This window comes from Hemiscyllium ocellatum, chromosome 3 (assembly GCF_020745735.1).
Source record: "Hemiscyllium ocellatum isolate sHemOce1 chromosome 3, sHemOce1.pat.X.cur, whole genome shotgun sequence".
Classification (NCBI taxonomy): Eukaryota; Metazoa; Chordata; class Chondrichthyes; order Orectolobiformes; family Hemiscylliidae; genus Hemiscyllium; species Hemiscyllium ocellatum.
Window position 1 is genome coordinate 63,752,258 of NC_083403.1, and position 27,063 is coordinate 63,779,320.

The 27,063-nt window shown below is 42.5% G+C and overlaps 1 protein-coding gene and 1 long non-coding RNA gene across 2 annotated transcripts in view; both read left to right on the plus strand.

Moving 5' to 3' along the window:
• Window positions 1-1,279: 1,279 nt before the first annotated feature.
• On the plus strand, window positions 1,280-8,538 carry LOC132832494 (uncharacterized). Its single transcript, XR_009646954.1, has 3 exons — window positions 1,280-1,635; window positions 6,236-6,451; window positions 8,318-8,538. It is a non-coding gene; the product is annotated as an uncharacterized LOC132832494 (long non-coding RNA).
• A 10,304-nt stretch (window positions 8,539-18,842) lies between these two features.
• The window catches only part of LOC132832486 (amine sulfotransferase-like), a 73,926-nt gene continuing 65,705 nt past the window's right edge, over window positions 18,843-27,063 (plus strand). Inside the window, exon 1 of the mRNA XM_060850541.1 lies at window positions 18,843-19,150. Coding sequence (XP_060706524.1) covers window positions 18,882-19,150 — 269 coding nt within the window. The 5' untranslated portion in view covers window positions 18,843-18,881. The remainder of the gene's footprint in view (window positions 19,151-27,063) is intronic.

Sequence of the window (27,063 nt, forward strand, 5' to 3'; positions counted from 1 at the left end):
TCAGTCGGTTCCCTCAACTCAGCACCGCCCTCCTAACCTGCAATCTTCTTCCTGACCTCTCCGCCCCCACCCCACTCCGGCCTATCACCCTCACCTTGACCTCCTTCCACCTATCCCACCTCCATCGCCCCTCCCCCAAGTCCCTCCTCCCTACCTTTTATCTTAGCCTGCTTGGCTACTCTCTCTCATTCCTGATGAAGGGCTTATGCTCGAAACGTCGAATTCTCTATTCCTGAGATGCTGCCTGGCCTGCTGTGCTTTGACCAGCAACACATTTTCAGCTGTGATCTCCAACATCTGCAAACCTCATTTTTTACAGCAAAATAAACCTATCTCGCAATTATGTTGTGTATTGTTTTGATTAAATCCCTGATATTAACCTGGAAGAAGGTTTTCTCTGTCTGTGATATGCAACAAAATTGTAAGCCATTTACAAAGAACCAGTTGCAACTTTGTTGCACATAATTGTGAATATTTGAAAGGCTAGTGACTTAAAATAACCTTTCGCAGAGAGGACTGTTGTTAACTGACATCTTTGAAGTGGACTTCGTACTCCTATTTGACATCTTTGAAGTAGACTTCTTACTCCTGCTGTGCTCTCTGTCATTCCCAGGTCTGGATTTTGCACGGGCCTTGATAGTGAACTGTTGATTCTGTTGGTGATCGTTTATCCCCCTGAACCTGGTCAGAGCTGATCATCCAAACCAGCCCACTGCCGCCCCCGTCACCAATACACATTCCACAACAAGGCAGCATCTTTCACATTGAACGCCATAAAAGGTTAACCTAGTACAGTCAAGTAAAACTTTTCTTTGACGGGGACCTGACCGAAAAATATTGCCGAACACCAGATCTGGCTTTGAACAAGACAATTCGATATTTGTGGAGCATTGTTAAATGTGTTCATCAGTATTATTTATTAGATTGTTAAAATCTATATTTTAATAGTAGTCATGATTTGGAGATGCTGGTGTTGGGCTGGGGTGTACAAGGTAAAAAAATCACACAACACCAGGTTATAGTCCCAGTTATCGTTGGACTATAACCTGGTGTTGAGTGATTTTTAACTTTATATTTTAATAGACCGTGACAATAATTTGATTTTAGTGCATTTTTATTTCCTGGGTGGATGGCTGTGAAAATTATTTAACGTGATTGAAAACAAAAACATAAATTGCTGAAGAAACTCTGCAGGTCTGGCAGCATCCGTGGAGAGAAAGCAGAGTTAATGTTTTGGGACCAGTGACTCTTCTTCCCCTGTTTCATTCCAGATTTCCAGCGTCCCGTAGTTCTTTGTTCAGTTTCAATGTAATTGGTTGTTTGAAAAACTTGTCGCTCATCACCGCAGTTCCTACTGAGAACGAATACAGAAGAACGCAATCAGTCTCCCGTGGAAAGAGTTACAGTGTTCGCCACCGATATCAACACATCTCACTGCAAGGCTTTGTTCGAAGTTGGCAACTAAAAAGGATTCGCTGCTGGTCCCGGCGGTTTCTGAGGCTAGAACTATCTTAATTCGAGGCAGTGCCTTCCATTGCAGCCACAAATGCTCCGGCTTTACATCCTCGCTCCGTTCTGAGGGATTGGGGAAGCAATGAAACCAGAAGGCGAGCAGGCGGATTCCTAAAAGTGCAGGTCTAGACTCTGCTTTTACCTGTCGAGGAATAATCTTTTTTTTAAATTTCAGTATTGCAGCCAGCATTAACGGTGCGGGTCAGAGATCTGGAGCCCAGAGGCCTCAGCAGAACTTTTAACTGAGAAGCTAAACTGTTTAGATTTAGATTATATTCGATTCCTTACAGTGTGAAAACAGGTCCAAAGGCCCAACCCAGTCCACATCGACCCTCCGAAAAGTAACCCACCCATATCCCTCTGACCAATGCAATTGCCAATTCACCTGGCCTGCACAGCTTTAGACTGTGGGAGGAAACGGAGAGAATGTGCAAACGCCGCATGAACAGTCGTAGCTGGGATCGAACCTGGGACCCTGGTGTGAGGCAGCAGTGCTAACTACTGAGCCACTGTCTTTCCTCCTTTCCCAATGTGGATTACTGGGAAGACATAAGAATTAGCAAACATATTGTCAAAAGTATCAATTATTACAAAAGGGAACTAACACAGCTGCAATGCCTTATCGAAATATATAATAGTCTAACTACTTAATGTAACATGGGATTTGGAATCAAGGGCTATCTTGTCTATATTTATAATACTTGGTTGTGATGAAACAGCTTTAACACCTATTTTGCACTATGAAAGATGGTCAAAGGATGTCAACTTCAAACCTGCTCCCCAACCCCACAACCTGCCCCAAAATCTGGCTGGTGAAAGTCCTGTATTAACTCTAATTTTGTATTTAGCACCCCTGCAAAGCAGAAGAAGTATTTTATAAAATGTTTTGGTGTTTTCAGAATCACAAAGTCATGTTATATCAGTCTAAATATACACAGAATGATACTGTCATAGTTTTTGAAATCTGCAATGAAATGTGTGTTGTACTGTGAGGAATATGCACTGCAAAAGAGCTGATTCGATTTCCTTCAATTTCCAAAGCAGTGAAAGTAGTGGATCTCAAAGGAACAACTGGAGGTCACTAAAGATGTTGGGACAGTTGTTCTCTATGTTTTCTTTGTAGTGTAGAGGAGTAGGAGTGTTTCTTCCAGCTCTGAACACCAATTTGAGCAGGTATTGGCAGCTGTACTCAGCATACCTGTATTTTCTCAAGGTCAAACTTTATGCTACCGTCTGAGAATCCTGTGCTTCTATCCTCTTGTCCACCAGAAGAAGAAAAAAATTTCAGTGCTTACCCTCAATATAGTTCCCAGGTTACACTGTTCCTTGCTATACTCCTCTCCACTCTTACTACATTGATGATGCTGTTGACCCTGGGCTTGCAGGAGGTGCAGTGCCTCATTCCGCAATCATACTTCTTCCTTGGTCCCAAGTATCCTGTCCCTGCATTGAGCTCTAAGTAAGTCAACGTTCTAAGATATCTAGCAAATTAACAGGAAGGGGTAGCCAGTCCACACAGGTGAACATCTAAACACTAAAAAGGAGCAATCCTTCCACAGAACAAGCAAATTTTTCTCTTGTATCAAATGGTTAAGAAGATCTTCTTCTCCTGTGGTACAGGAGCTTTAGCTGTTAGATTGTTGAGCCATTGACCCCTTTTAGTGGCAGGGTCAGGATGTTTCATTTTGATCCTCTGGTCCAACTGATTCCTGCACAGGAGGGACTGTCTCTGACGTGTCTGGCTTAACTCTCAACATCATTGAGCTCAGGCAACTTGCACAATTAAATGACACAGTGATCCCAGTTGTTTCACTACATTTTAGATGTTCCAGTCCTAAACCCAAACACAACGTCACCTAACCTACCCACCCCTCTGTCCATGCCATGTCTCTGCTCCCTTGCCAACTGTAGGGATTTCTGAAGTGCAATGCAGCCAACCAGGACTCAGGTTGTTCCCTCACTAGCCACACCCCTGTGTCAGGGAGAAAGTGAGGTCTGCAGATGCTGGAGATCAGAGCTGAAAATGTGTTGCTGGAAAAGCGCAGCAGGTCAGGCAGCATCCAAGGAACAGGAGAATTGACATTTCCGGCATAAGCCCACTAAGCCCTGAAGAAGGGCTTATGCCCGAAACGTCAATTCTCCTGAACCTTGGATGCTGCCTGACCTGCCATGCTTTTCCAGCAACACATTTACACCCCTGTGTCACCCTACTGCCAGTAATGGGGACAGAAGTCCATTTTTAAATGGTTCTCAAGTCTTTCTGACTCTGTGAAAATCTGAACCAAAATACAGATCCTTGAAGATAAAGAGAAGCTTTATCTGATTGGTCCCAAGGATAAGAGACTTGAGCTACAAAATTAGCTTGAAGACGTAAAGTTTATCTTGTTGGGAAAAGGAAGTTGAGGAGCAATCTATGAGAAGTGTATGAGAATATGAATGGTTTAGACATGGTAGCTTAAGAAAAGTTGTGCCCATTAGCTGTTCACTCACTAAAGGATACAGATTTAAGTTTTATTTTAATGTAAGAGACACAGGAGTGATTTGAAGAAGCACATTTTCATGTAGGATAATTAAAGTCTTGGAACTTGCTGTATGTGAGGGTAGTGAACACAGACAATTAATGATTTTAAAATCAAGTTGAATAGACCATTAAGGGAAATAAACTCGCAAGGCTACAAGAATGATGAAAAAAATCAGACTTACTGGATTGCTGTACAGAGCCATCATGGAGTAAATGAATAGCTTTGATCTATGCTGTAATACTGCTGCTATTCTGCAGTCAGTCTCTCCTTGCATGTGATAAAGCAGGTGTCATAACTTCTGCAGCTAATTTTATAGAATTGCTTCTGCCATAAACACATTTCTTGAGACACCTAAACTTGCAACCTCTATCTAAAAGAGTAAGGGTAGCAGATGTATAAGAGCACCTCCACTGTTTCTAAAGGATCAAAATTATGGAAATCCCTTCCTAACAGAATTATGAGTATATCTATGCTCTGAAGATTGTCAAGGTTTAAAGCAGCAGCTCCCCTTCGTCTTTTCCATAGCAATTAGGTTGGGTAATTATGCTAGCCCAGCCAATGGCGTTTACATCACAGGAAATAATTTTAAAATGGGAGCACCAGGAGTTGGAGAATGTTTATTTCCTGCACAGCCTTCATTAACCTAGAGTCATGCAGCATACAAACTTTTTGGTCAAACTCATCCCGTTGACCAGAAATTCCAACCTGACCTTGTCCTATCTGCCAGCATTTGGTCCATATCCCTCTAAACCCTTCCTATTCACATACACATCGAGATGCCTTTTAAATGTTGTCATTGTATCAGCCTCCACCACTTCCTCTGGCAACTCATTCCATACATGTGCCATACGCTACGTGAAAATGTTACCCAATGCCTTCTTTAAATCTTTTCCCACTCACCTTAAACCTATATTCTTTAGCTCTGGACTCCCCTACCCTGGTGGAAAATACCCTGGCTATTCACTCAATTCATGGTCCTCATGATTTTATAAATTTCTTGTAAGGTCACACCTCATCCTCTTATGTTTCAGGGAAAAAGCCCAGGCTATTCAGAGTCTCACTATGATTTAAACCCTCCAGTCCCGACAATATCTTTGTAAATCTTTTCTGCACCTTCCCAAGTTTAACAACATAGTTTCTATAGAAGGGTGACCAGAATTGTACATAGTATTCCAAAAGAGGTCTCAGCAATGACCTGTACAGCAGCAACATGACATCCCAACTCCTATACTCAATGTTTCGACCAACAAAGGAAAGCATGCTATTCTTTTGCACTAGTGATTTCACTATTTTTTCAAGGGCATTAATAAAATTAATCATCCCCTACAGGTTTGCTCTATCTGCTGCCTCTGAATGATTCAATATGTTCAAGTGCAGGAATGTGAAATTTTACCCCGTTGTTCCTCTCCGAACCAATTATCCGTTAATTAACATGACTAACTGTATGAAACCACAAAATAGAGCTGAAGTTTCACTTTGTGTAATTCGAGCAGAGAAGATTATTCCAGCATTGCAAATTCTGGAAAATGTTCAACAACTATTATCTGGTGTGATTTCCACCCCCTACAATCTAAGGATAAGCTAGAGTACAGAGGATAATAAGACTGAACGCTGAAAACAATGCAAAGAACTCAAAACGTAAAGTGAGGCAGTATTGATTTATTATGTGTTCTGTAAGGAAGATTGTTCCCTGGAGTTTCATGAAAAGAAAGGGCTACAGCAGCAGAGAAGGTAGATTTTGGAATGGAAAACATTGAAATTTGCTGGCAATATTTATTTGCATTTTTAAAAATTGTTTGATTGAATGAATTGTATTATGAAAAGTTCTGCTTTCAGGATAAGAGGTTTATATCTGTGAGCACAAAATGAATGTGAATGAACAGAAACTTTTATAAAAATTTATTTATTTCAGTCTTTTTGTTTATTGATGACCTATGAGTTAATCAAAATTTCTGTGTTCTCCCAATTATCCAACACAATTTTGGTGTTGATTAGTGAAAACTCTGGTGTTAATATTTCCTATTATTATGCTACAAAGTTTATCTGGTATGTAATGGTAAGGACAAGACTGCAGTGTCTTTCTTTCCAAAGTGCAGCAAGATTTCTGCACAATCGTTTAGTTAATACTAAAGAGTACTGTACTGATGGAGTTGCTGTCGGTTAGATAAGATATTAAACTAAAATTCCCTTTTCCTATTCAGATAGACGTTAAATCGCCTGTAGGAAGAGGATCAGGCAATTTCCAGGTGTCCATTCCTCTTTCATTGAGAAGGACCTCAAACAGGTTTTCCAGTTGCACATCTCACTTATTTGTGGAACATTTCTGTGTACACATTGGCTCCAGCTGTGCCTGTGTAAGGAAAATTTCGCAATTCAGAAGGAATCTTCGGATTTGAAGTGCTTTGTAACGTGATAAGGTACTATTTAAATGCAAATTATTTCTTTGCTTTACTTGCTAATTGGGGTGGATTATTATTTGAATTAACATTGGCTGATTCATTCCCAAGCTTATTTTTCCCTCAGCTAAAACATGTTTATACATCTGTCTATCTTGTGTGCCATTTGTTTTTTTTGTCGGTATTAATTATTGATTTGTGTAAATAGCTTTCAGCAGTGATTTAAAGCTAATCTGAGTGAAGTTATATTGTGTGCATGAGCAAAAGAAAACATGCAAATAATTTAAATTCATCTTTCTAAGCACAGATCATAACCTAGATAGAAAAAATAAACCTGCAAATTTATGTCCCACAGTCCACAGCCTTTGAGGAAAAGAATTTCCAGATTTCTACAATCTTTTGTGTAGAAATGTACTCCTTTATTATTTCCATCATTACTACCTTGTTGTCATTACGAGACCATGAAGGTTATGCTGAATTTACAAGAGCAGGGAGGTGGTGTTGAACTTAATAAGACACTTAATTAGACCACAGCTGCTGTATTGTCTACTTTTCTGGGTGCTGCACTATTGGCAGGGTGTGGACGGAGTGCAGAGAATACAGAAGACATTTACAAGAATGTTCCAAGGATAAGCTCAGTCAGCATTTATGAGATTAAATTGGAGAGTTTGAGACTGTGATTTGACCGATGTTTTCAAATCAGAAGGGGGTGCATAGAGTAGACAGGAAAAATGGTTCCTACTGATAAAAGTGAGATTTAAAACTGTTTGCAAATGCAGTAAATGCGCTGTGAGAAAAAGCTTTTTCACACATTAATGTACTGCATGAACTATGGTGGAGGCAGGTTCAACTGAGGCATTCAAGAGGGCATTGTTTCCATTTGAATAATCATCCAATGTGCAGGAGTCTTGGGAAAAAGTACAAAATTAACACTAAGTTACGATGCTCATTTGGAGAGCCAGTACAAGCATGATTGGCCAAATGACCTCTGTCTCCACCCTAATACTTATGTGATTCTATGAAGTCTATTAATGCGGATTCCTGGTCTTGATTTCTCTATTTGAAGAAATAGTCTTCTTGTTTCTGTCTTATCCTTTTAACATTTTGAGTGCTTCAATCCAATTATGCTTCAATGCTCTATACACAAGAGGTGTATTGGCTATGCTAACTTACCCATAGTCGTTAGGTGCATTAGTCAGGGTGGATGGGTTACTCTTAGGAGGATTGGTGTGGACTTGTTAGGCGGAAGGGCCTGTTTCCACACTATAGGGAATCTTATCTAATCTAAAAAAAAGGAACATAAACCAAGTTTATGCCACCTGTCTTCATAAGAGGTGCTGCATTTGGGAAAGCAAATCTATACATTTAATGGTAAGGTCCTAGGGAGTGTTGTTGAACAGAGTGTTGTTGGAATGCAGGTTCATAGCTCCTTTAAAGTGGAGTCGCAGGTAGATAGGATGGTGAAGAAGGAGCTTTGGTATGCTTTCCTTCATTGGTTAGAACTAGAGGGCATAAGTTTAGGGTGAGAGGGAAAAAATATAAAAGAGACCTAAGGGGCAATCTTTTCACACAGAGGGTGGCATGTGTATGGAATGAGCTGCCAGAGGAAGTGGTGGAGGCTGGAACAATTGCAACATTTAAAAGGCACCTGGATGGCTTTATGAATGGAAGAGTTTGGAGGGATATGGGGCGGGTACTGGCAGGTGTGACTGGAAAGGGTTGGGATATCTTGTCGGCATGGCCGAGTTGGACCGAAGGGTCTGTTTCCGTGCTGTACATCTCTATGACCTTAATCCTATATGTTCCAGTATCATTCTGGCACATGCAGGCCGTTGCATCTGCTAAAGTAGCAGAGAGTGTAATTTCTGATGTATAATGTATCAACAGGCAGATGCTGGTATATCACATCGAACTTCAGGAACTGAGAAAATAATACTTTGTGAAAACATTCCCATAACTCTAACTGCTTGCAGAAGACCTTGAGAAGAAGCAAAATCAGGCTGATGTCCTGTACAAGTAACTTATTTCTATTGAAACTGGACTGGCAGAGACAAATGTGCACTTTTCTGCTCAATCTGATAACTTTTGATAAATATGTTTAAGCAACTACCTAGATATAGAAATTGGCAACGATTAAAGAAAATGCACTTTATGATCTTGATATTTATTTCCTCTTAATCTTCTTCTAAATCGCGTTGTCCTCTTTGTCATTCTTCGTGGAAGAATTCAAATTGGTCAACTTTCTTTTCAAAGTTGATTGCCCAGAATTAGCAAGTCTTGAGTGCTGTGAGGTTATATTTCTGGTTAACTAAATGTGCTCATTGTGTGTTTCCATGAATCCGGCCATGAACTTCAGTACAGCAGTAAAGGATAGTGCTGATATCTCAACTGTATTCCTAGGTAACAGAAAGTTTTACTTATTCTGTATATAAAAGGAGAAAATTGGAACAGTTATCTATTTTGAATCTTAGAACCCCTACGGTAAACATTTGGCCCAGTAAGTCTGCACTGACTCTCCACATCCTACCCTGATCTACCCCCATCTGTATAACTTCACATTTACTATGGCTAATCCATCTAGCCTGTAGATCCCTGTATACTATGGGCAGTTTAGCATGGCTAACACACCTAATCTGCATATTTTTGGACAGTGGGAGGAAACTGGACTACTGAGAAAACCCACACAGATATGAGGAGAACAGATAGTTACCCAAGGTCGGAATCGAACCTGGGTCTCCGGTACTGTGAGGTAGCAGTGCCACCATACAGCCCCTAGACTTTTGTTTACAAAAAACAAGTTGGTCTGTCTTTCAGAGCCTTTGATCTCATTGCTTCTGAAGCAAGATCCACATAACTAAACAAGTGCAAATAATACTGATAGGTAACATCATAGAGGTAAGCTCCTGCTCAGTGCACAGAGACTTCAGTCAATGACTAATAAACACTCAGGTGCTGTTAATGATAGCGTCGTTGTTAGCTCTGAGCAATGTCTGCCATCCCCAAAATGATAACATGGAATTGTACTGTCCCGAAGAAGACCATTCTGCCCATCAAGCTCCTGATGTAAAACTATTTAAGAACATCCTGCTCTTGGAAGGAACACTAACCTGAACTTCAGGTGAGTTAAATAAATATGCAAAAGGGGTACATCTTGTGGTCTTTGGAGGTACGTGAGAGAATGAGACTGATCTGATAGCTCCTTCAAAGAAACACCATTGGCAAAATGGCCTGAATGTTCATTATAAAATTCTGAGAAGGTTTTTAAGCTTCAGCCCATTTTTCAAATGGTGCCTCTTTGAAGGAGCTATCAGATCAGTCTCATTCTTTTACCTACCTCCAAAGTCCAGAAAATCAATCCCTTTCACTTAATTCACCTTGTAAAGTTACTATTGAATCTGCATGGACCATCCTTTAGTGTATTCTAGAACAATGTTTCTCAAAGTGGGGTCTTTCTCTGTACTTTGCTCCCTCCCAGTCTCCTGCCATCCTCACACACTCCTGCTCCCACCTCCCCAGGTTACTGTTTGCTGCTGCTGCTTACATGGCACTTAGGCTCAGGCTGGCACAAGGCTCCAGCCAGATCAGACAAGATTAGAAGTAGGCACACCCATTTCACTGAATTTTAAATAATTATCAGTTCTTAAAATCTTTATTTAAAGACTGTTGATTATGTATTTTCCTGTTTTAAAATCACCGAATAGTTACAGCACAAAACCCAAATCAGCCCCACTGATTCTCTGAAGGAACTATTCATGTACTGCCAGTTTCTAACTCCCGGTGTCCCTGCATATTTCTGCTCTTTATAAATTAATTTATTTAGAAAATGTAGAATCATTCATGACACAGAGTGAGGTCAGTCAGCCCATTCTGTTGAAAAAAAGTGCAGCAATCAGCCTAATGGCATTTTCCAGCATTTGGTTTGTATCCCTAGATTTCAGGGACAGGTTTTCTTTCTCTATTACCCTTCAGGCAGTGAGTTCCAAACTTTACCACCTTCTGGGTGGAACATGATTTCCCATCTCCCTTCTAATCTTTCTAGCAATTACTTTAAATCTGTGCTTCCTGGTCATTGAGCCTCTGCTAAGGGAAGTAGATCCTTTATATCTATTCTATCCAGACTCCTCACAATCTTGTATACCTCAGTCAAATCTCCCCTCATCCTCCTCTATTCCAAGAACAACAGTCAGTCCAATCTTCCTCATAGCTGCAAACTTCCAGTCCGGCAATGTCCTCATAATTCTGTTTTGCACTTTCTGTGGTGCACTTGCATCCTTTCTGTAATGAGATGACCAGAACTGTATATAGTTCATAAGTTGTGGCTTACCTAGGTTTTATATTGTTCTAACATAATCTCATTCTTTTTAAATTCTGTATATCCGCTAATCAAGCTAAAAAGTCCACATGTCATGTTAACTGCTTCATTAACCTATCTGTTACATTCAGGGATCTGTGAAGCAGTTTTGATCTTTTACAGATCCTACTCTTCCATTAATTAATCTGTAAGCCCCTTGACACTAAAGGGGCTTAAGATTTGGCAATTCCATCTTTTTTCATTGTGAGAACATGTTTACTTTAAACCTCTTGAAGTTCCACTTTGAATATCTCTCATTGTTCTAACACTGAGTTACCTTGAAGTAACCGCTTCCAGTCCACCTACGCTAAATCACTCCTCAATTTTAATAAAATTGGCCGTCCCAAATTTAAACCCTAACTCGTGTATTGTCTTTAACCTTTTCCACAATTAAGTTAAAACTAACTGAATTATGATCTCAATCACCAAAACGTTCTTCCAGTGCCACAATTTCCATATATCTAGATTCACTTCCCAAAATCAAATCCAGAAGTATTCTCTTCCTTTTTGGATTCGCTGCATACTGTTCAAAAATATTGTTTTGAATGTACTTCAGGAATTCTAGTTCCTTAATTTGTTTCAACTATAACTATCCCAGTTAATATTGACATGGTTACAGTTCCCTATTATTCCCTTCCTTTTGCTTTTACCCTTCTCAGAGATTTGCCGTATTGCTCATATACATCCTTCCAAGTTTTTGGGGATCTAAACTCCCAGTAGTCTGATTGTTCCTTAGCTCAATCCTTATGACTTCATTTGACAATCTTCTTCATAGCTCTACGGTGGCACAGTGGTTAGCATTGCTGCCTCACAGAGCCAGAGACCCGGGTTTAATTCCCACCTCAGGCAACTGCCTGTGTGGAGTTTGCACATTCTCCCCGTGTCTATGTGGGTTTCCTCCCACAGTCCAAAAATGTGTAGGTTAGGTGAATTGGCCATGCTAAATTGCCCGTAGTGTGGGTAAATGTAGGGGAATGGGTCTGGGTGAGTTGCTGATCGGAGGGTCGGTGTGGACTTGTTGGGCCGAAGGGCCTGTTTCCACACTTTAAGTAATCTAATCTGCAACTAATTGTTTCTTCGACCGAAATTGCTCATCTCTTATTTTTTACGTACCTTTCCATCTGATATGAACACCCTATAACCTGGAATGTGGAGTTGCCATTCCTGTTCCCCTTTAAGTCATGCTTCTGTAATAGTTAATATATTTCACATTTCTGTCTGTTTACCTCAGCACTTCTACCGTGTTTGCTAAATTCTTAACTAAACAATGAGTTGTACATTATATTATCATTTGGTATAAGGTTGGAAGAAGTGGGACTGAGCAAATACTAATGTGTATTTTTCAACCAAAAAAGTTAAGAACCAAATTCCTTTTATGTACCATTTAGTTCTTTTACTTGTAACTTTCAATCTGTATTCTCTGGTTACAAGTCCTCTTGGCAGTGAAAACAGTATCTCCATATTTACTCCAACAAAATCCTTCAGATTTTAGAACACTATTAGTAAGTATTCACTTTGAACCCAGGCAGGCTAACACAATTATCTAAATAAATTATCTAAATATATGCATAGTCACTGTGAAGATCTAGGTGCCAAACTAAGAAGCAGAACTTCAAAGCTCAGAAGTATTACCTGGGCCACATGCAAATTAGCTTAAGGCAAACCAAAGTGGAGAGATAATATGTGGCAGAAAAGCTGGTGCAGGAGAGGTGGGTTCTGGTTTGTGAGGCACTGGCACCGGTTCTAGGGAAAGCAGGATCTACACCAGAGGAACAACCTTCACCTGAATTGCACCAGGGCTGTTCTTGCCTACTTCATAATTTAGGAAGAAAAGAGAGTTTTAAAATAAATAGTGGGGGCATGGGATCAAATTTGAGAAGAGGTAATGCATCAAAGAGTAGAGACAAGGCAAAAGAGAAAGGCATTAATATAGGAAATGTTAAACAGAGAGTACAAACCTGAGAGTAAATCAACACTAAAGATGTTAAAGGCTAAAGATTACAAAAAGAATAAATGGATAAAACTATAGACCCTGTATGTCAATACACATAGGATTTAAAATAAAACAGATGAACTGAGAATACACATAGTGATGGATGAATGAATATGATTTGGTAGTTGACTATTAAAGAGTGAAGGCCAATTAGGAAGAATAAAAAGCTAGAAAAACCATGGCGAGGTGGCACAGTTAATTATTGGTAGTATGAACCAATTTCAGAAAATCTAGATGTGGAAATGGTTTGGGTAGAAATGATAAATGATAAATGCAAGAAGTCAATTGTGGGACTGGTGCACAGATCCCAGAATAGTGATCATGTGCGAGGGTGGAGAATAAAGGAATAAATAATCCTTGTCAGAAAGACTTGTCAATAATCATGAGAAGTTTTAGTCTACATATAGGCTGGAAAAATCAGGTGAGCGAAGATAGCTCAGGTAAGTTCGTAGAATGTTTTGGGGGTGATTTCCATGTTTTTAAGTCACCCAGAGAGCAGGCTGTACTAGATTTTGTGCAAAGAGAAAAGATTGATTAACCTTTTTAGTGAAGGCAATTCTGGTAACAGCAGCCATAATGTGATTGAATATTCTGTTCAGTATGAGGGAGTGAGGAGTGGGGTTGAGACTATTTATTTAAACTTAATTAAAGCCAATCATAAGGATTTTGAAAGCAGAGCTGGCTAAAATTATTAACAAATTAGGGTCAAGGCTAGAAAAATAGTGATGTAGTGGCAGACATATAGAACATAGAATATTATAGCGCAGTACAGGCCCTTCGGCCCTCGATGTTACGCCGACCTGTCATACCAATCTGAAGCCCATCTAACCCAAACTATTCCATGTACATCCATATGCTTGTCCAATGATGACTTAAATGTACTTAAAGTTGGCGAATCTACTACCATTGCAGGCAAAGCATTCCATACCCTTACTACTCTCTGAATAAAGAAATTACCTCTGACTTCTGTCCTAAATCTATTACCCCTCAATTTAAAGCTATGCCCCCTCATGCTCGCTGTCACCATACTTGGAAAAAGGCTCTCCCTGTCCACCCTATCTAACCCTCTGATTATCTTATATGTCTCTATAAAGTCACCTCTCAACCTTCTTCTCTCCAATGAAAACAGCCTCAAGCCCCTCAGCCCAGGGGACTTAGCTATTTTCACACTCTATAGGATTTCTCATACCTCTTCCTTGTGAACCTCAATTACACCTAATCTAGTAGCCTGTATCTCTGTAATCTCCTTGACAACATGGTCATTTTGTAGAGGGAATACTGTTGAAAAATATTAATTTAGTGCTTCCCCTATCTGCTCTGACTCCACGCACAACTTCCCACTACTATCCTTGATTGGCCCTAATTTTACTCTCGTCATTCTTTTATTCCTTAAATACCTATAGAAAGCCTTAGGGTTTAACCTGATCCTATCCGCCAACAACTTCTCGTGTCTCCTCATGGCTCTTCTGAGCTCTCTCTTTAGGTCTTTCCTAGCTACATTGTGACCCTCAGCACCCTAACTGAGCCTTCACATCTCATCCTAACATAAGCCTTCTTCTTCCTCTTGACCAGAGATTCCACTTCCTTCATAAACCACGGCTCCTGCACTCTACAGCTTCCTTCCTGCCTGACAGGTACATACCTATCTAGGACACTCAGGAGCCTTTCCTTGAATAAGCTCCATGTATATGAGTACTTCAGAATATACAGAATAAATACAAAAAGAAAATTAAAAGGGATAACTCACCATGATAACAAGGGATAGAGCTTACAAACTAAGAGTTAATCAACAAATAAGCCTAAAGCTCACAAAATGAATAAAAGGATAAAATGAAAGACTCTGTATCTCAATGTACATGGTATTTAAAATAAAACATATTAACTGAGGGATGCAAATAGAAATGTATAAATTTGATTTGCACTCTCGGTTTATTTGCTTTATTTTAAGCGCCATGTGCATTGAGATACACGGTCTTTAGTTTTATCCTTTTATTTGTTTTGTAAGCTTTAGCTTTATTTGTTGATTTATTGTTAGGTTTGTAAGCTCTATCCCTTGCTATCATGTCTGTTAACCCATCTGGTGGTTAACTAGAAAGGTTAAGGATAGCACTAAACTTAAACGAGAAACAAATAATTGTGAAAAGACAGGTGAAAGGTCAGAAAATTTGACAAGATATAAAAAAGATCAAAAAGTGATAAACAGATTAATGAAATTTGAGAGAAAGTTAGCCAAAGATATAAAAACTATCCAGAAATATAAATATAAGAGTTGCTATAAAGAATTGAAAAAGAAAAGTTAACAAAGTTAACATTGGTCCTGCAGAAAATGAATCTGGAGTATTAGTGACGGAAAATAAAGTGATGGCAGATGAATCAAACAGGAAGTTCACATCAGTCTTCACTACAGAGGATACAAAGAATATCACAGAAGCAGTTATCATTCAAGAAATGTAAGGGAGGGAGGAACCCTCGAAAATAACAATCACCAGAGAAGTGATACTGAGTACATTGTGGAAACTGTGAGCTGACAAATGCAGCGATCCTAATTGATTTAGAACATACATAGAACATAGAATATTGCAGCACACTATAGGCCCCTTGGCCCTTGATGTGCTGACCTGTGAAAACAATCTGAAGTCCATCTAACCTACACCATTCCATTTTCATCCATATGCTTATCCAATGACCATTCATCCTAGAGTCTTGAAAGAACTGGCAAGTGAGAGAGTTGATGTATTGGTTTTCATTTTCCAAAACTCCCTAGATTCTAGGGTTCTCTTAAATGTAAAGACAGCAAATGTAATTCCTATATTTACAAAAAGGAGGGAGACAAAAGCAGGAAATTGTAGGCCAGTTGGCTTAACATCCGTCATAGGGAAAATGTCAGAAGCTGTTATTAAATAAAGTTATTGGAGGTTACATAGAGGAGTTCAACATGCAGCGTCAATCATTACATTGGCTAAACATTATTCCTCTTTCAAAATCTAGGATGCAACATGAGCTGTAAGAAACTGGTGGATGTCCTGTTTGCACAGACATTTGATTAAGTGCATGATCAAAAGTTCCTGTGGAAAATAAAGTTTATGGTATATGCCATAACATACTGGCATGAATAAAAGATTGGCTGGCTAACAGGATGCAGAAAGTAGACATAAAGTGGGCCTTTTTTCAAATTGGCAAGATGTATGTCACAGAGACCAATGCTGGGATCTCAATCGTTTACCATTTAAATAAATGAAGGGGTAAAAAATGAGGTCTGCAGATGCTGGAGATCACAGCTGCAAATGTGTTGCTGGTCAAAGCACAGCAGGTTAGGCAGCATCTCAGGAATAGAGAATTCAACGTTTCGAGCATAAGCCCTTCATCAGGAATAAGAGAGAGAGAGCCAAGCAGGCTGAGATAAAAGGTAGGGAGGAGGGACTAGGGGGAGGGGCGATGGAGGTGGGATAGGTGGAAGGAGGTCAAGGTGAGGGTGATAGGCCGGAGTGGGGTGGGGGCGGAGAGGTCAGGAAGAGGATTGCAGGTTAGGAGGGCGGTGCTGAGTTGAGGGAACCGACTGAGACAAGGTGGGGGGAGGGGAAATGAGGAAGCTGGAGAAATCTGAATTCATACCTTGTGGTTGGAGGGTTCCCAGGCGGAAGATGAGGCGCTCCTCCTCCAGCCGTCGTGTAGTTGTGTTCTGCCGGTGGAGGAGTCCAAGGACCTGCATGTCCTCGGTGGAGTGGGAGGGGGAGTTAAAGTGTTGAGCCACGGGGTGATTGGGTTGGTTGGTTCGGGCGGCCCAGAGGTGTTCTCTGAAGCGTTCCGCAAGTAAGCGGCCTGTCTCACCAATATAGAGGAGGCCACATCGGGTGCAGCGGATGCAATAGATGATGTGTGTGGAGGTACAGGTGAACTTGTGGCGGATATGGAAGGATCCCTTGGGGCCTTGGAGGGAAGTGAGTGTGGAGGTGTGGGCGCAAGTTTTACATTTCCTGCGGTTGCAGGGGAAGGTGCCGGGGGTGGAGGTTGGGTTGGTGGGGGGTGTGGATCTGACAAGGGAGTCACGAAGGGAGTGGTCCTTGCGGAACGCTGATAGGGGAGGGGAGGGAAATATATCCTTGGTGGTGGGGTCCGTTTGGAGGTGGCGGAAATGGCGGCGGATAATACGTTGTATGCGCAGGTTGGTGGGGTGGTAGGTGAGAACCAGTGGGGTTCTGTCTTGGTGGCGGTTGGAGGAGCGGGGCTCAAGGGCGGAGGAGCGGGAAGTGGAGGAGATGCGGTGGAGGGCATCGTCGATCACGTCTGGGGGGAATCTGCGGTCCTTGAAGAAGGAGGCCATCTGGGTTGTGCGGTGTTGGAATTGGTCCTCCTGGGAGCAGATGCGGCGGAGACGAAGGAATTGGGAATATGGGATGGCGTTTTTACAGGGGGCAGGGTGGGAGGAGGTGTAGTCCAGGTAGCTGTGGGAGTCAGTCGGTTTATAATAGATGTCTGTGTTGAGTCGGTCGCCCGAGATAGAAATGGAAAGGTCTAGGAAGGGGAGGGAGGAGTCTGAGACAGTCCAGGTGAATTTCAGGTCGGGATGGAAGGTGTTAGTAAAGTTGATGAACTGTTCAACCTCCTCGTGGGAGCACGAGGCAGCGCCGATACAGTCATCGATGTAGCGGAGGAAAAGGTGGGGGGTGGTGCCAGTGTAGTTGCGGAAGATGGACTGTTCCACGTATCCTACGAAGAGGCAGGCATAGCTGGGGCCCATGCGGGTGCCCATGGCAACTCCTTTAGTTTGGAGGAAGTGGGAGGATTGAAAAGAGAAGTTATTCAGGGTGAGGACCAGTTCAGTCAGTCGAAGGAGGGTGTCAGTGGAAGGGTACTGGTTAGTGCGGCGGGAAAGGAAGAAGCGGAGGGCTTTGAGTCCTTCGTGATGGGGGATGGAGGTGTACAGGGACTGGATGTCCATAGTGAAAATAAGGCGTTGGGGACCGGGGAAGCGAAAATCCTGGAGGAGGTGGAGTGCGTGGGTGGTGTCCCGAACGTAGGTGGGGAGTTCTTGGACTAAAGGGGACAGGACCGTGTCGAGGTATTGGGAGATGAGTTCGGTGGGGCAGGAGCAGGCTGAGACAATGGGTCGGCCGGGGCAGGCAGGTTTGTGGATTTTGGGCAGGAGGTAGAAACGGGCGGTGCGGGGTTGTGGGACTATGAGGTTGGAGGCGGTGGATGGGAGATCCCCTGAGGTGATGAGGTCCTGGATGGTCTGGGAGATGATGGTTTGGTGGTGGGAGGTGGGGTCGTGGTCAAGGGGGCGATAGGAGGAGGCGTCCGCGAGCTGGCGTTTGGCTTCAGCGGTGTACAGGTCAGTGCGCCAAACTACCACCGCGCCTCCCTTGTCTGCGGGTTTGATGGTGAGGTTGGGATTGGAGCAGAGGGAGTGGAGGGCTGCACGTTCTGAGGGTGAGAGGTTGGAGTGGGTGAGAGGGGTGGACAGGTTGAGTCGGTTGATGTCACGGCGGCAGTTGGCTATAAAGAGGTCGAGGGCGGGTAGGAGGCCTGCACGGGGTGTCCAGGTGGATGGGGTGTGTTGGAGGCGGGAGACGGGGTCGTCTGTGGGTGGGCGGGAGTCTTGGTTGTGAAAGTAGGCACGGAGGCGAAGGCGGCGGAAGAATTGTTCAATATCTCGCCGCGTGTTGAACTCATTAATCCGAGGGCGTAGGGGAACGAAGGTGAGGCCCCTGCTGAGGACTGATCTTTCATCCTCAGAGAGGGGGAGATCTGGAGGGATGGTGAAAATCCGGCAAGGCTGGGAGCTAGGACCTGGTGTGGGACTGGAGCTGGAGCTGGAGCTGGGGGCGGGGTTAGGGGCGGGGACAGAGATCGAAGTAGGGGCGGAGTTAGACGTGGTGACGTTGCTCGACGTGGGGGCGGGGTCATGCGTCGTGACGGAAATAAGCGTGGGGGCGGGGTTACGTGAAGCGACGGGAGATGGCGTGGGGGCGGGGTTATGGGCGGGGTTATGCGTAGTGACGAAAGACGGCGTGGGGGCGGGGAAACCTGAGGATTTGTGCTCCTGCAGGTTAGTGATGTCAGTGGGGGCGGAAGTGGCTGCGTCGACGGCAACCGGAGGGGCGGAAATGGTTGCAGCGACGGAGGAGTGGTGGTCATTCCCGGTGGCCGCGTGGGTCGCGGGTCCGTCGGCGATCGTGGAAGCGGTTGTGTGTGTGGTGGTCACCGGGGCAGTTGTAGGGGCGGCGATCGCGGGGGCTCCGAGGTCGGTGGGGGAAGTGACGTCACGGTGGGCGGCGGCCTTTGGTGCCGCGGGCGCTGTGGAGGCCACATGTGTAATGGCGTCCGACAGGCCTGTGGAAGATTCTGGAATAGTTGAGGGGCCACGAGTGTGGGGGTAAGTACATGAAAGTTTTTGGTACTTACTGTCTTTAATCTCTGATAGGGCTAGGAAGAACTGTTTGTTGAGTTTGTGGATTCTTCTGTAGATGAAGAACAGCAGGGGTCCTTTGCAGGTCTGTGAGAGTGTTGTCCTGAGCTGGGGTAGGGCTGATTGCAGGGAGTGTAAGTGGCGACGCATGGCTGCAAGGGTGGAGCGGAGGATCCGGAGGGAGGTCTGTTGCTGGAGGCTTCGGATTTGTTGTAGGTACAGGTTGTCCTGGTTGGGTCCAAATTTTGTTGGTTGGAATGTAGTTCGGAGTCCGTGTGGGATCAGTCGGTTCCTTAGGCAGGTACTGAGGAAGGAGATGTGGCTGTGGTAACGGGTCTGTTTGAGAACGTGGCTGAAGAGCTTCTGTGCAGAGGAGATGACCTGGGGGGTGCAGTGAGAGAGGGACTCACTGAAATCCTTGTAGAGGGAGGAAGAGAGCTTCTTCAAGGAAGGCATCCTTGTAAGAGGATTCGCAGTAGGTTAAAATAGATGGTATGCATATCAAATTTGCTGATGGCACAAAGATAAGAATGTAACTTGTGAAGAGGATATAAAGAGACTAAAAAAGATTTCAATAGGTTAAGTGAATGGGCAGTTATGTGGCAAATGGAGAATAATGTGAGCAATGTGAAATTGTCCATTTTGGCAAGAAGAATAAAAAAGGAAGCATATTATCTGAATGGTGGGAGATTACAGAGCTCTTGGAGGCAGAACGATTTGGGTGTCCTATTCCATGAGTCAGAACAGGTTGGTTTACAACAAGTAATCAGAGAAGATAATAGAATGTTTTTGAATATGAAAATGGACAGTTTCTCCTTCAATTATACAAGGTACTGGCGAGATCCTATCTGGATTACTTTGAGCTCCATATTAAGAAAGGACACAAATGCATTAGAACCATTTCAAGGGTTTACTAGACTATTATCTAGTATGGGGAGGTTGTCTTATGAGAAAACATTGGACAGGCTAGGTTTATATCCACTCGAGTTTTGAAGAATAAGAGATAACTTGATTGGAATATAAAAGATCCTGAAGGATCTTAACAGGATGGGTGCAGAGAGGATATTTTCTCTTTTGGGAGAATTTTGAATGTAGGATCAGTGTTTAAATATAAGGGATTACCCAGTAAAAGCAGCAAAGGGACTTTTTTCTCTCTCAGAGGATTGTAAGTCTTCTTGAAAAGGTTGTGGAATCAGAGTCCATATATATTTTTAGGATAGAAGAAGATGCATTCTTAGCACCAATGGTGAAATGTTGTTTCAGGATAGGTGGCAGTGGTGATTTGTGCTAACAGTCGGATCAACCGTGATCTTGTTCAATGGCTGAGCAGGTTTGTGGGGTTGATTGGCCTACTCGTGATCCTTTTCATGTTTTGGTCAGAATGTTTGACCTCTTCAGAGATGTTTTGGGGGTATCCTTAAAGTGATTTTGCTGTTCTCCTGGGGGTCTCTTTCTGTAACATGGTAGAACAGTTGGGTCAGGAGCCTGGAATCACACCAAAAAATGACTCATTCTAGCAACAGAGTTGATTTTGAGTGATTAACGTCTCAATACAGAGGAACCTCGATTATCCTAAGGACATAGGCGGGGAGTATTTCGTTCGGTTAATCGAATGCCAGATGACATAGTTTAGCCAAGCATTGGGACTTGCGATCTTGTTTGGATAATCCAAAATTCGGATATTCGAGGTTCCTCTGAATTGGATATCCCTTCTTGCCACCTAATTTGGAAGATCTCATACAGGCACCTTTAGTGGCATTTTTCTCATGATTTGAGGAGCCATCTAAAAGTTGTCTATCTAGCTGAAGCATATAGGAGGACAAGGATCACTGCTGCCCAGTAAACCATACCTTAGCATCAGGTTTGAGATCCTCTTCCTCACAACCTCTTTTCCTCAGTTGGCTGATGGCTGATCCAGCACATTGAAATAAAGATGAGGAATTTCATCATCTGTGTCTGCCTTCCCTGAGAGGAGGCTCCCAAGATTTGGAGAATGCTCTATCCTTTCCTCATGTGTCTCAGAAAGAGGAGCTCAGATTCTGTGTGAACCCACATGCAATGGTCATCTGTATCTTCAGTGCCTCAGACTGGAATGATCTTGGTTTTGTATTAAAGGCAACATAGGTTGAATAGTTTTCCATTTGTTTTGTCGATTTGTGTCCATGCTGATACTAGTTTGTTGCTAGTGACATAGCACTTCAGTGAGGAAACTGGTTGAACAATGGAGTCTTTCTTTGATCTGAGTAAACTCTGAGATGGGGAAACTTTCATTAAATGCTATCTGGAGAATTTTGTTCAGTTCTAGAAACTACGTGACAGGCTGGCCATGGCGATGGTGCAGTGCATAAGGGGCACGAGGGGGCATGGCTTTAAATTGAGGGGTGATAGATATAGGACATATGTCAGAGGTAGTTTCTTTACTCAGAGAGTAGTAGGGACATGGAACACACTGCCTACAACAGTAGTAGACTCACCAACTTTAGGGGCATTTAAATGGTTATTGCATAAACATATGAATGGAAATGGAATAGTGTAGGATAGATAGGCTTCAAATCGGTTCCACAGATTGGCACAACATTTGGGGCCGAAGGGCCTGTACTGCGCTGTAATGTTCTATGTTCTATAATCTGCAGAATGATTCCACAGCTAATAAGGCTAAAGTTGATCATGCTTGTAACCCCTTACATATAAAAGATTAAAGGGAGATCTAATTGTGATGTTGAGGATTATTCATGAAATTTGTGGGATAGAGAGAAACTGTTTCTCCTGGTGAGGAAATCTGGAACAAGAGAACATTACCTTTATAATCAGTGCTGTCTGACACAGAGTCAGCATGGTAAGGGGTTTCCTCATGTCAGTGAGTAGAAAACTTTAACATTGTGCCGCAAAAAGCTATTGATAGCTGTGTCAATTTAAAAATGTAAAATTGAGATTTTTTGAGGGTTACAGAAACAGGGGCAGCCTGATGGAGCTAAGATGCAGGTCAGTCGTGATCTAATTACATAATGCCACCAATTCATGAAGATGATTGGGTGGCACAGTGGTTAGCACTGCTGCCACTCAGCGCCAGAGACCTGGGTTCAATTACTGCCTCAGGCAACTGTCTGTGTGGAGTTTGCATGTTGTCTGTGTAGGTTTCCTCCCACAGTCCAAAAATGTGCAGGTTAGGTGAATTGGCCATGCTGAACTGCCTGTAGTGTTATGTGAAGGGGTAAAATTAGAGGTCTGGGTGGGTTGCTCTTTGGAGGGTCAGTGTGGACTTGTTGTTTCCACCCTGTAAGTAATCTAATCTCTACTCTAGTTCTTCTGTTTATTTTTCTTAAGCTTCACTATTCCAAGAAACACACTTGGACGTTCTCTAGTCTCCCTACATGACTAATGTTTATCATTCAAGTAAATGACATATATGCATTCTCTTGAAAGCCTTGACATCCTTCCAGAATTGCGCACAGCACATCTGAGGCCTAAGCAGTAATTTGTAAAGGTTTAGCATCGTTTCCTTGTTTTTTTGTTCTAGACACCAATAGAGTTAAGGATTCTTTATGTTTTATCAGTCAACTGCAGGATCAGTTCATTCCTAAAAGGAAGAAAGATCTCAGGAGGAGGCCTGGGCGGCCGTGGCTGACGAGGGAAGTTAAGAAACATATGAAGTTAAAAGAGAAAAAGTGTAACATAACAAAGATAAGTGGGAAAACAGAGGTCTGGGAAGCTTTTAAAGAACAACAGAGGATTACTAAGAAGGAAATACGCAGAGGAAAAATGAGGTACGAAGGTAAACTGGCCAATAATATAAAGGAGGATAGTAAAAGCTTTTTCAAGTATGTGCAAGGCAAAAAAATGGTTAGGACTAAAATTGGGCCCTTGAAGACAGAAACAGGGGAATATATTACGGGGAACAAAGAAATGGCAGAAGAATTAAATGGGTACTTCAGATCTGTGTTCACTGGGGAAGACACAAGCAATCTCCCTGAGGTAACAGTGGCTAAAGGACCTGAACTTAAGGGAATCTGTATTTGCCAGGATTTGGTGTTGAAGAGACTGTTAGGTCTGAAGGTTGATAAGTCTCCGGGACCTGATGGTCTACATCCCAGGGTATTGAAGGAGGTGGCTCGGGAAATCATGGATGCGTTGGTGATTATTTTCCAGAATTCGATAGATTCGGGATCAGTTCCTGAGGATTGGAGAGTGGCTAATGTTATACCACTTTTTAAGAAAGGTGGGAGAGAGAAAGCAGGAAATTATAGACCAGTTAGTCTGACCTCAGTGGTGTGAAAGATGCTGGAGTCTATTATAAAGGATGAGATTACGGCACATCTGGATAGTAGTAACAGGATAGGACAGAGTCAGCATGGATTTATGAAGGGGAAATCATGCTTGACTAATCTTCTTGAATTTTTTGAGGATGTAACTCTGAAGATGGATGAGGGAGATCCAGTACATGTAGTGTACCTGGACTTTCAGAAAGCTTTTGATAAAGTTCCACATAGGAGGTTAGTGAGTAAACTTAGGGCTCATGGTATTGGCGGCAAAGTACTAGATTGGATTGAAAATTGGTTGGCTGATAGGAAACAAAGAGTAGTGATAAACGGCTCCATTTCGGAATGGCAGGCAGTGACCAGTGGGGTACCGCAAGGATCCATGCTGGGACCGCAGCTTTTTACAATATATATTAATGATATAGAAGATGGTATTAGTAATGGCATTAGCAAATTTGCTGATGATACAAAGCTGGGTGGCAGGGTGAAATATGATGAAGATGTTAGGAGATTACAGGGTGACCTGGACAAGTTAGGTGAGTGGGCAGATGCATGGCAGATGCAGTTTAATGTGGATAAATGTATGGTTATCCACTTTGGTGGCAAGAACAGGAAGGCAGATCACTACCTCAATGGAATTAACTTAGGTAACGGGTTAGTACAGAGAGATCTGGGTGTTCTTGTATACCAGTCAATGTAGGCAAGCATGCAGATACTGCAGGTAGTGAAGAAGGATGCTGGCTTTCATAACAAGAGGGATTGAGTATAGAAGCAAAGAGGTGCTTCTGCAGCTGTACAGGACCCTGGTGAGACCACACCTGGGAGTACTGTGTGCAGTTCTGGTCTCCAAATTTCTGGCTATTGAGAAAGTGCAGCGTAGGTTCACAAGGTCAATTCCTGGAATGGAGGCATTACCTTACACTGAAAGACTGAAGCTACTGGGCTTGTATACCCTTGAGTTTAGAAGACTGAGAGGGGATCTGATTGAGACATATAAGATTATGAAAGGATTGGATACTCTGGCAGTAGGAAACATGTTTCCGCTGATGGGTGAGTGCCGAACCAGAGGACACAGCTTAAAAATACGTGGTAGACCATTTAGGACAGAGATGAGGAGAAACTTCTTCACCCAGAGAGTGGTGGCTGTGTGGAATGCTCTGCCCCAGAGGGCAGTGGAGGCCCAGTCTCTGGATTCATTTAAGAAAGAGTTGGATAGAGCTCTCGAGGATAGTGAAATCAAGGGTTATGGAGATCAGGCAGGAAGCGGATACTGATTAGGAGTGATCAGCCATGATCATATTGAATGGCGGTGCAGGCTCGAAGGGCTGAATGGCCTACTCCTGCACCTATTGTCTATTGTCTATTGTCAAGTTGATGTTTAGTGTTCACTCTAGTAGCCAAATTACCCAGTAATGTCGTTGCTGCTCTAGTGGCCAACTGCCTGGGAAACGGGTCCTCATTCTCGTGGCCTCCCTGTCTAGAAAACTACTCCCCATTCTAATTGTCACTCTGCTCAAAACATGAGTGCCTTCTTATGGCAGCAATTGTAACAAAGACTAAAACACTGGGCTGGATTACCCCTAGAGTAGTTCCTTTTCTATCATTTGGTTGTTGGTTGTGTGAGAAAGATGAGGTTAAAGTTAACAAAAAAACATGCCTGGAAAAGAGATAAAATCAGACCAGAGATAATGTTACCACTTGTTAGTGAAGCTAGAACTCAGGATCATAAATATAAGATAGCCAAAGTGAATTCAGAAGGAACCTTGATATGCAGCCAATGGTTAGAATGTGAAACTTGCTACCCTTAGGAATAGTTGAAATGACTTGCACAGATGAATTTAAGAGAGAGCTACACAAATTTGGGGAGAAGGAAACAGCAGGATGTGCTGATAAGGTAAGAAGAATGAAGAGTGTGAAGAGGCTACTGTGGAAAATAAACCCGAGTATGGTCTTGTTGGGCCAAATGATGTTTTCTTTCTGGGCTGTAGGTGCTTTAATTGTGGATGGAGTGAGAAACAATCATAAACTAGGTAAGGAGGACAACAAATACAAATTGGGGAATGACTGAAAGAAATACAGAACTTAATGGGTAGGAGAGGCAATTTAATGCTGGCCTGTGATGTAGACTTTATATAAGGTAGCTTGCTTTCAGAGTCAGTTGGGTGACAGCTGAATGTTGCCTCTTTGAAGCTGGGCAGTACAACATCTATAAAGTATTGTTATATTCATACCTTGGCACTGGACATCAGGAATGCCAGGAATCCAGTTGTGGAAGTTCAAAGGTCCACTGGTCAGATTGCCATAAATAGCTCCAGCGTCTGTCTTAATGATTTTAATAACTTTAACTTCAGGAAATAGACTGGAGTTGAGAATGAACACAAAGTGGGTAGAATATGCTTTGTTCAAAGATCTGCTTGTGGTACAGCAAAGAAGCTGATCTAGGGTGAGAATAAATGCATTACCCCATCATGAAAAACAGTACAACCTGATTCAGATCTCATCTTCTGTCTATTGGTGTACCCTTTCCAGCAGGGGTTCCTCGATAAGGATCATTAACTTTTAATAACTTTTACATCAGAACATTTTAACTGAGACCAGTTTAACTCAATATGGGCTAGAGATTGTGCCTGGAAAGTGTTAATCATACAGGTGTATAATTGATCAGTAACTCATGTAATTTAGCAGAGTCTGCGTTGCAATTCTATTGTAAGGAGCATATTTTCCGAATTTACTGTGTTTTTGATTATGACAGAAGTGAGAAAGGAACTGTTTTAAAAACCAAAGCCCTAGAATGTATTAAAAGCAAGCTACAGCATTTCTTGTAAGTGCTATTTACACTGTTGCTTGTTCAACCACTGGGACAGGTTTAGTTGCAGATTAACGGGCACCAGGGGATGTATAGAAGTGAGATTCAGCCAGGAAAAAGTAACTGATTAGCCTACCGTTGGTCGATGTCAAGGCCTTTTACCTGACACAAATTGCCATTGCTTCCCAGTTAGCTAGACAGCTTGTAGATATGAATGACTAGCCAGAAGACATCTGAGAAGTGATGTTGTGTGCTTTCTCATGCAGTAGAAACTACCTAAAGAATCAGAATTAGAATTCCTATAGTGTTGGGTTCTGCCCAACAAGTCCACACCGACCCTCTGAAGAGCAACCCACCCAGACCCATTTCACCAAAATATATTTACGCCTGACTAATAACCTACACTATGGGCAGATTAACATGGGCAATTCACCTAACCTGCACATCTTAAACCTAATTTATTTCCCTCGCTATTTACTGTAAGCTATTGGTTTTCCCCTAATAAGTCAGAGATTTTATAGATTGTGAACCAGTTGCTCTGTGCTTCATGCAGGCCAATGAAAGTACTGGAAAGGAGAGAAATCATTATGCAGGAAACTTGGACAAGCAAAAGGATCACCTCAGTGAATCTCATAGACAGACAACATTGAGCTGTCCTCTCAGTTTTCCCGTCTACCCATAATTCCAATACCTTTTGTGTGTCTGTTAGAGGTGGATAAAGGGGTTAGAGTCTTTTCTAGTAGAGTTATATGTCGATGGTTCGTGATAGTTTATCTGTAACTAGACTTTACACTACTAGTAATTCTTGTTTAGTACAC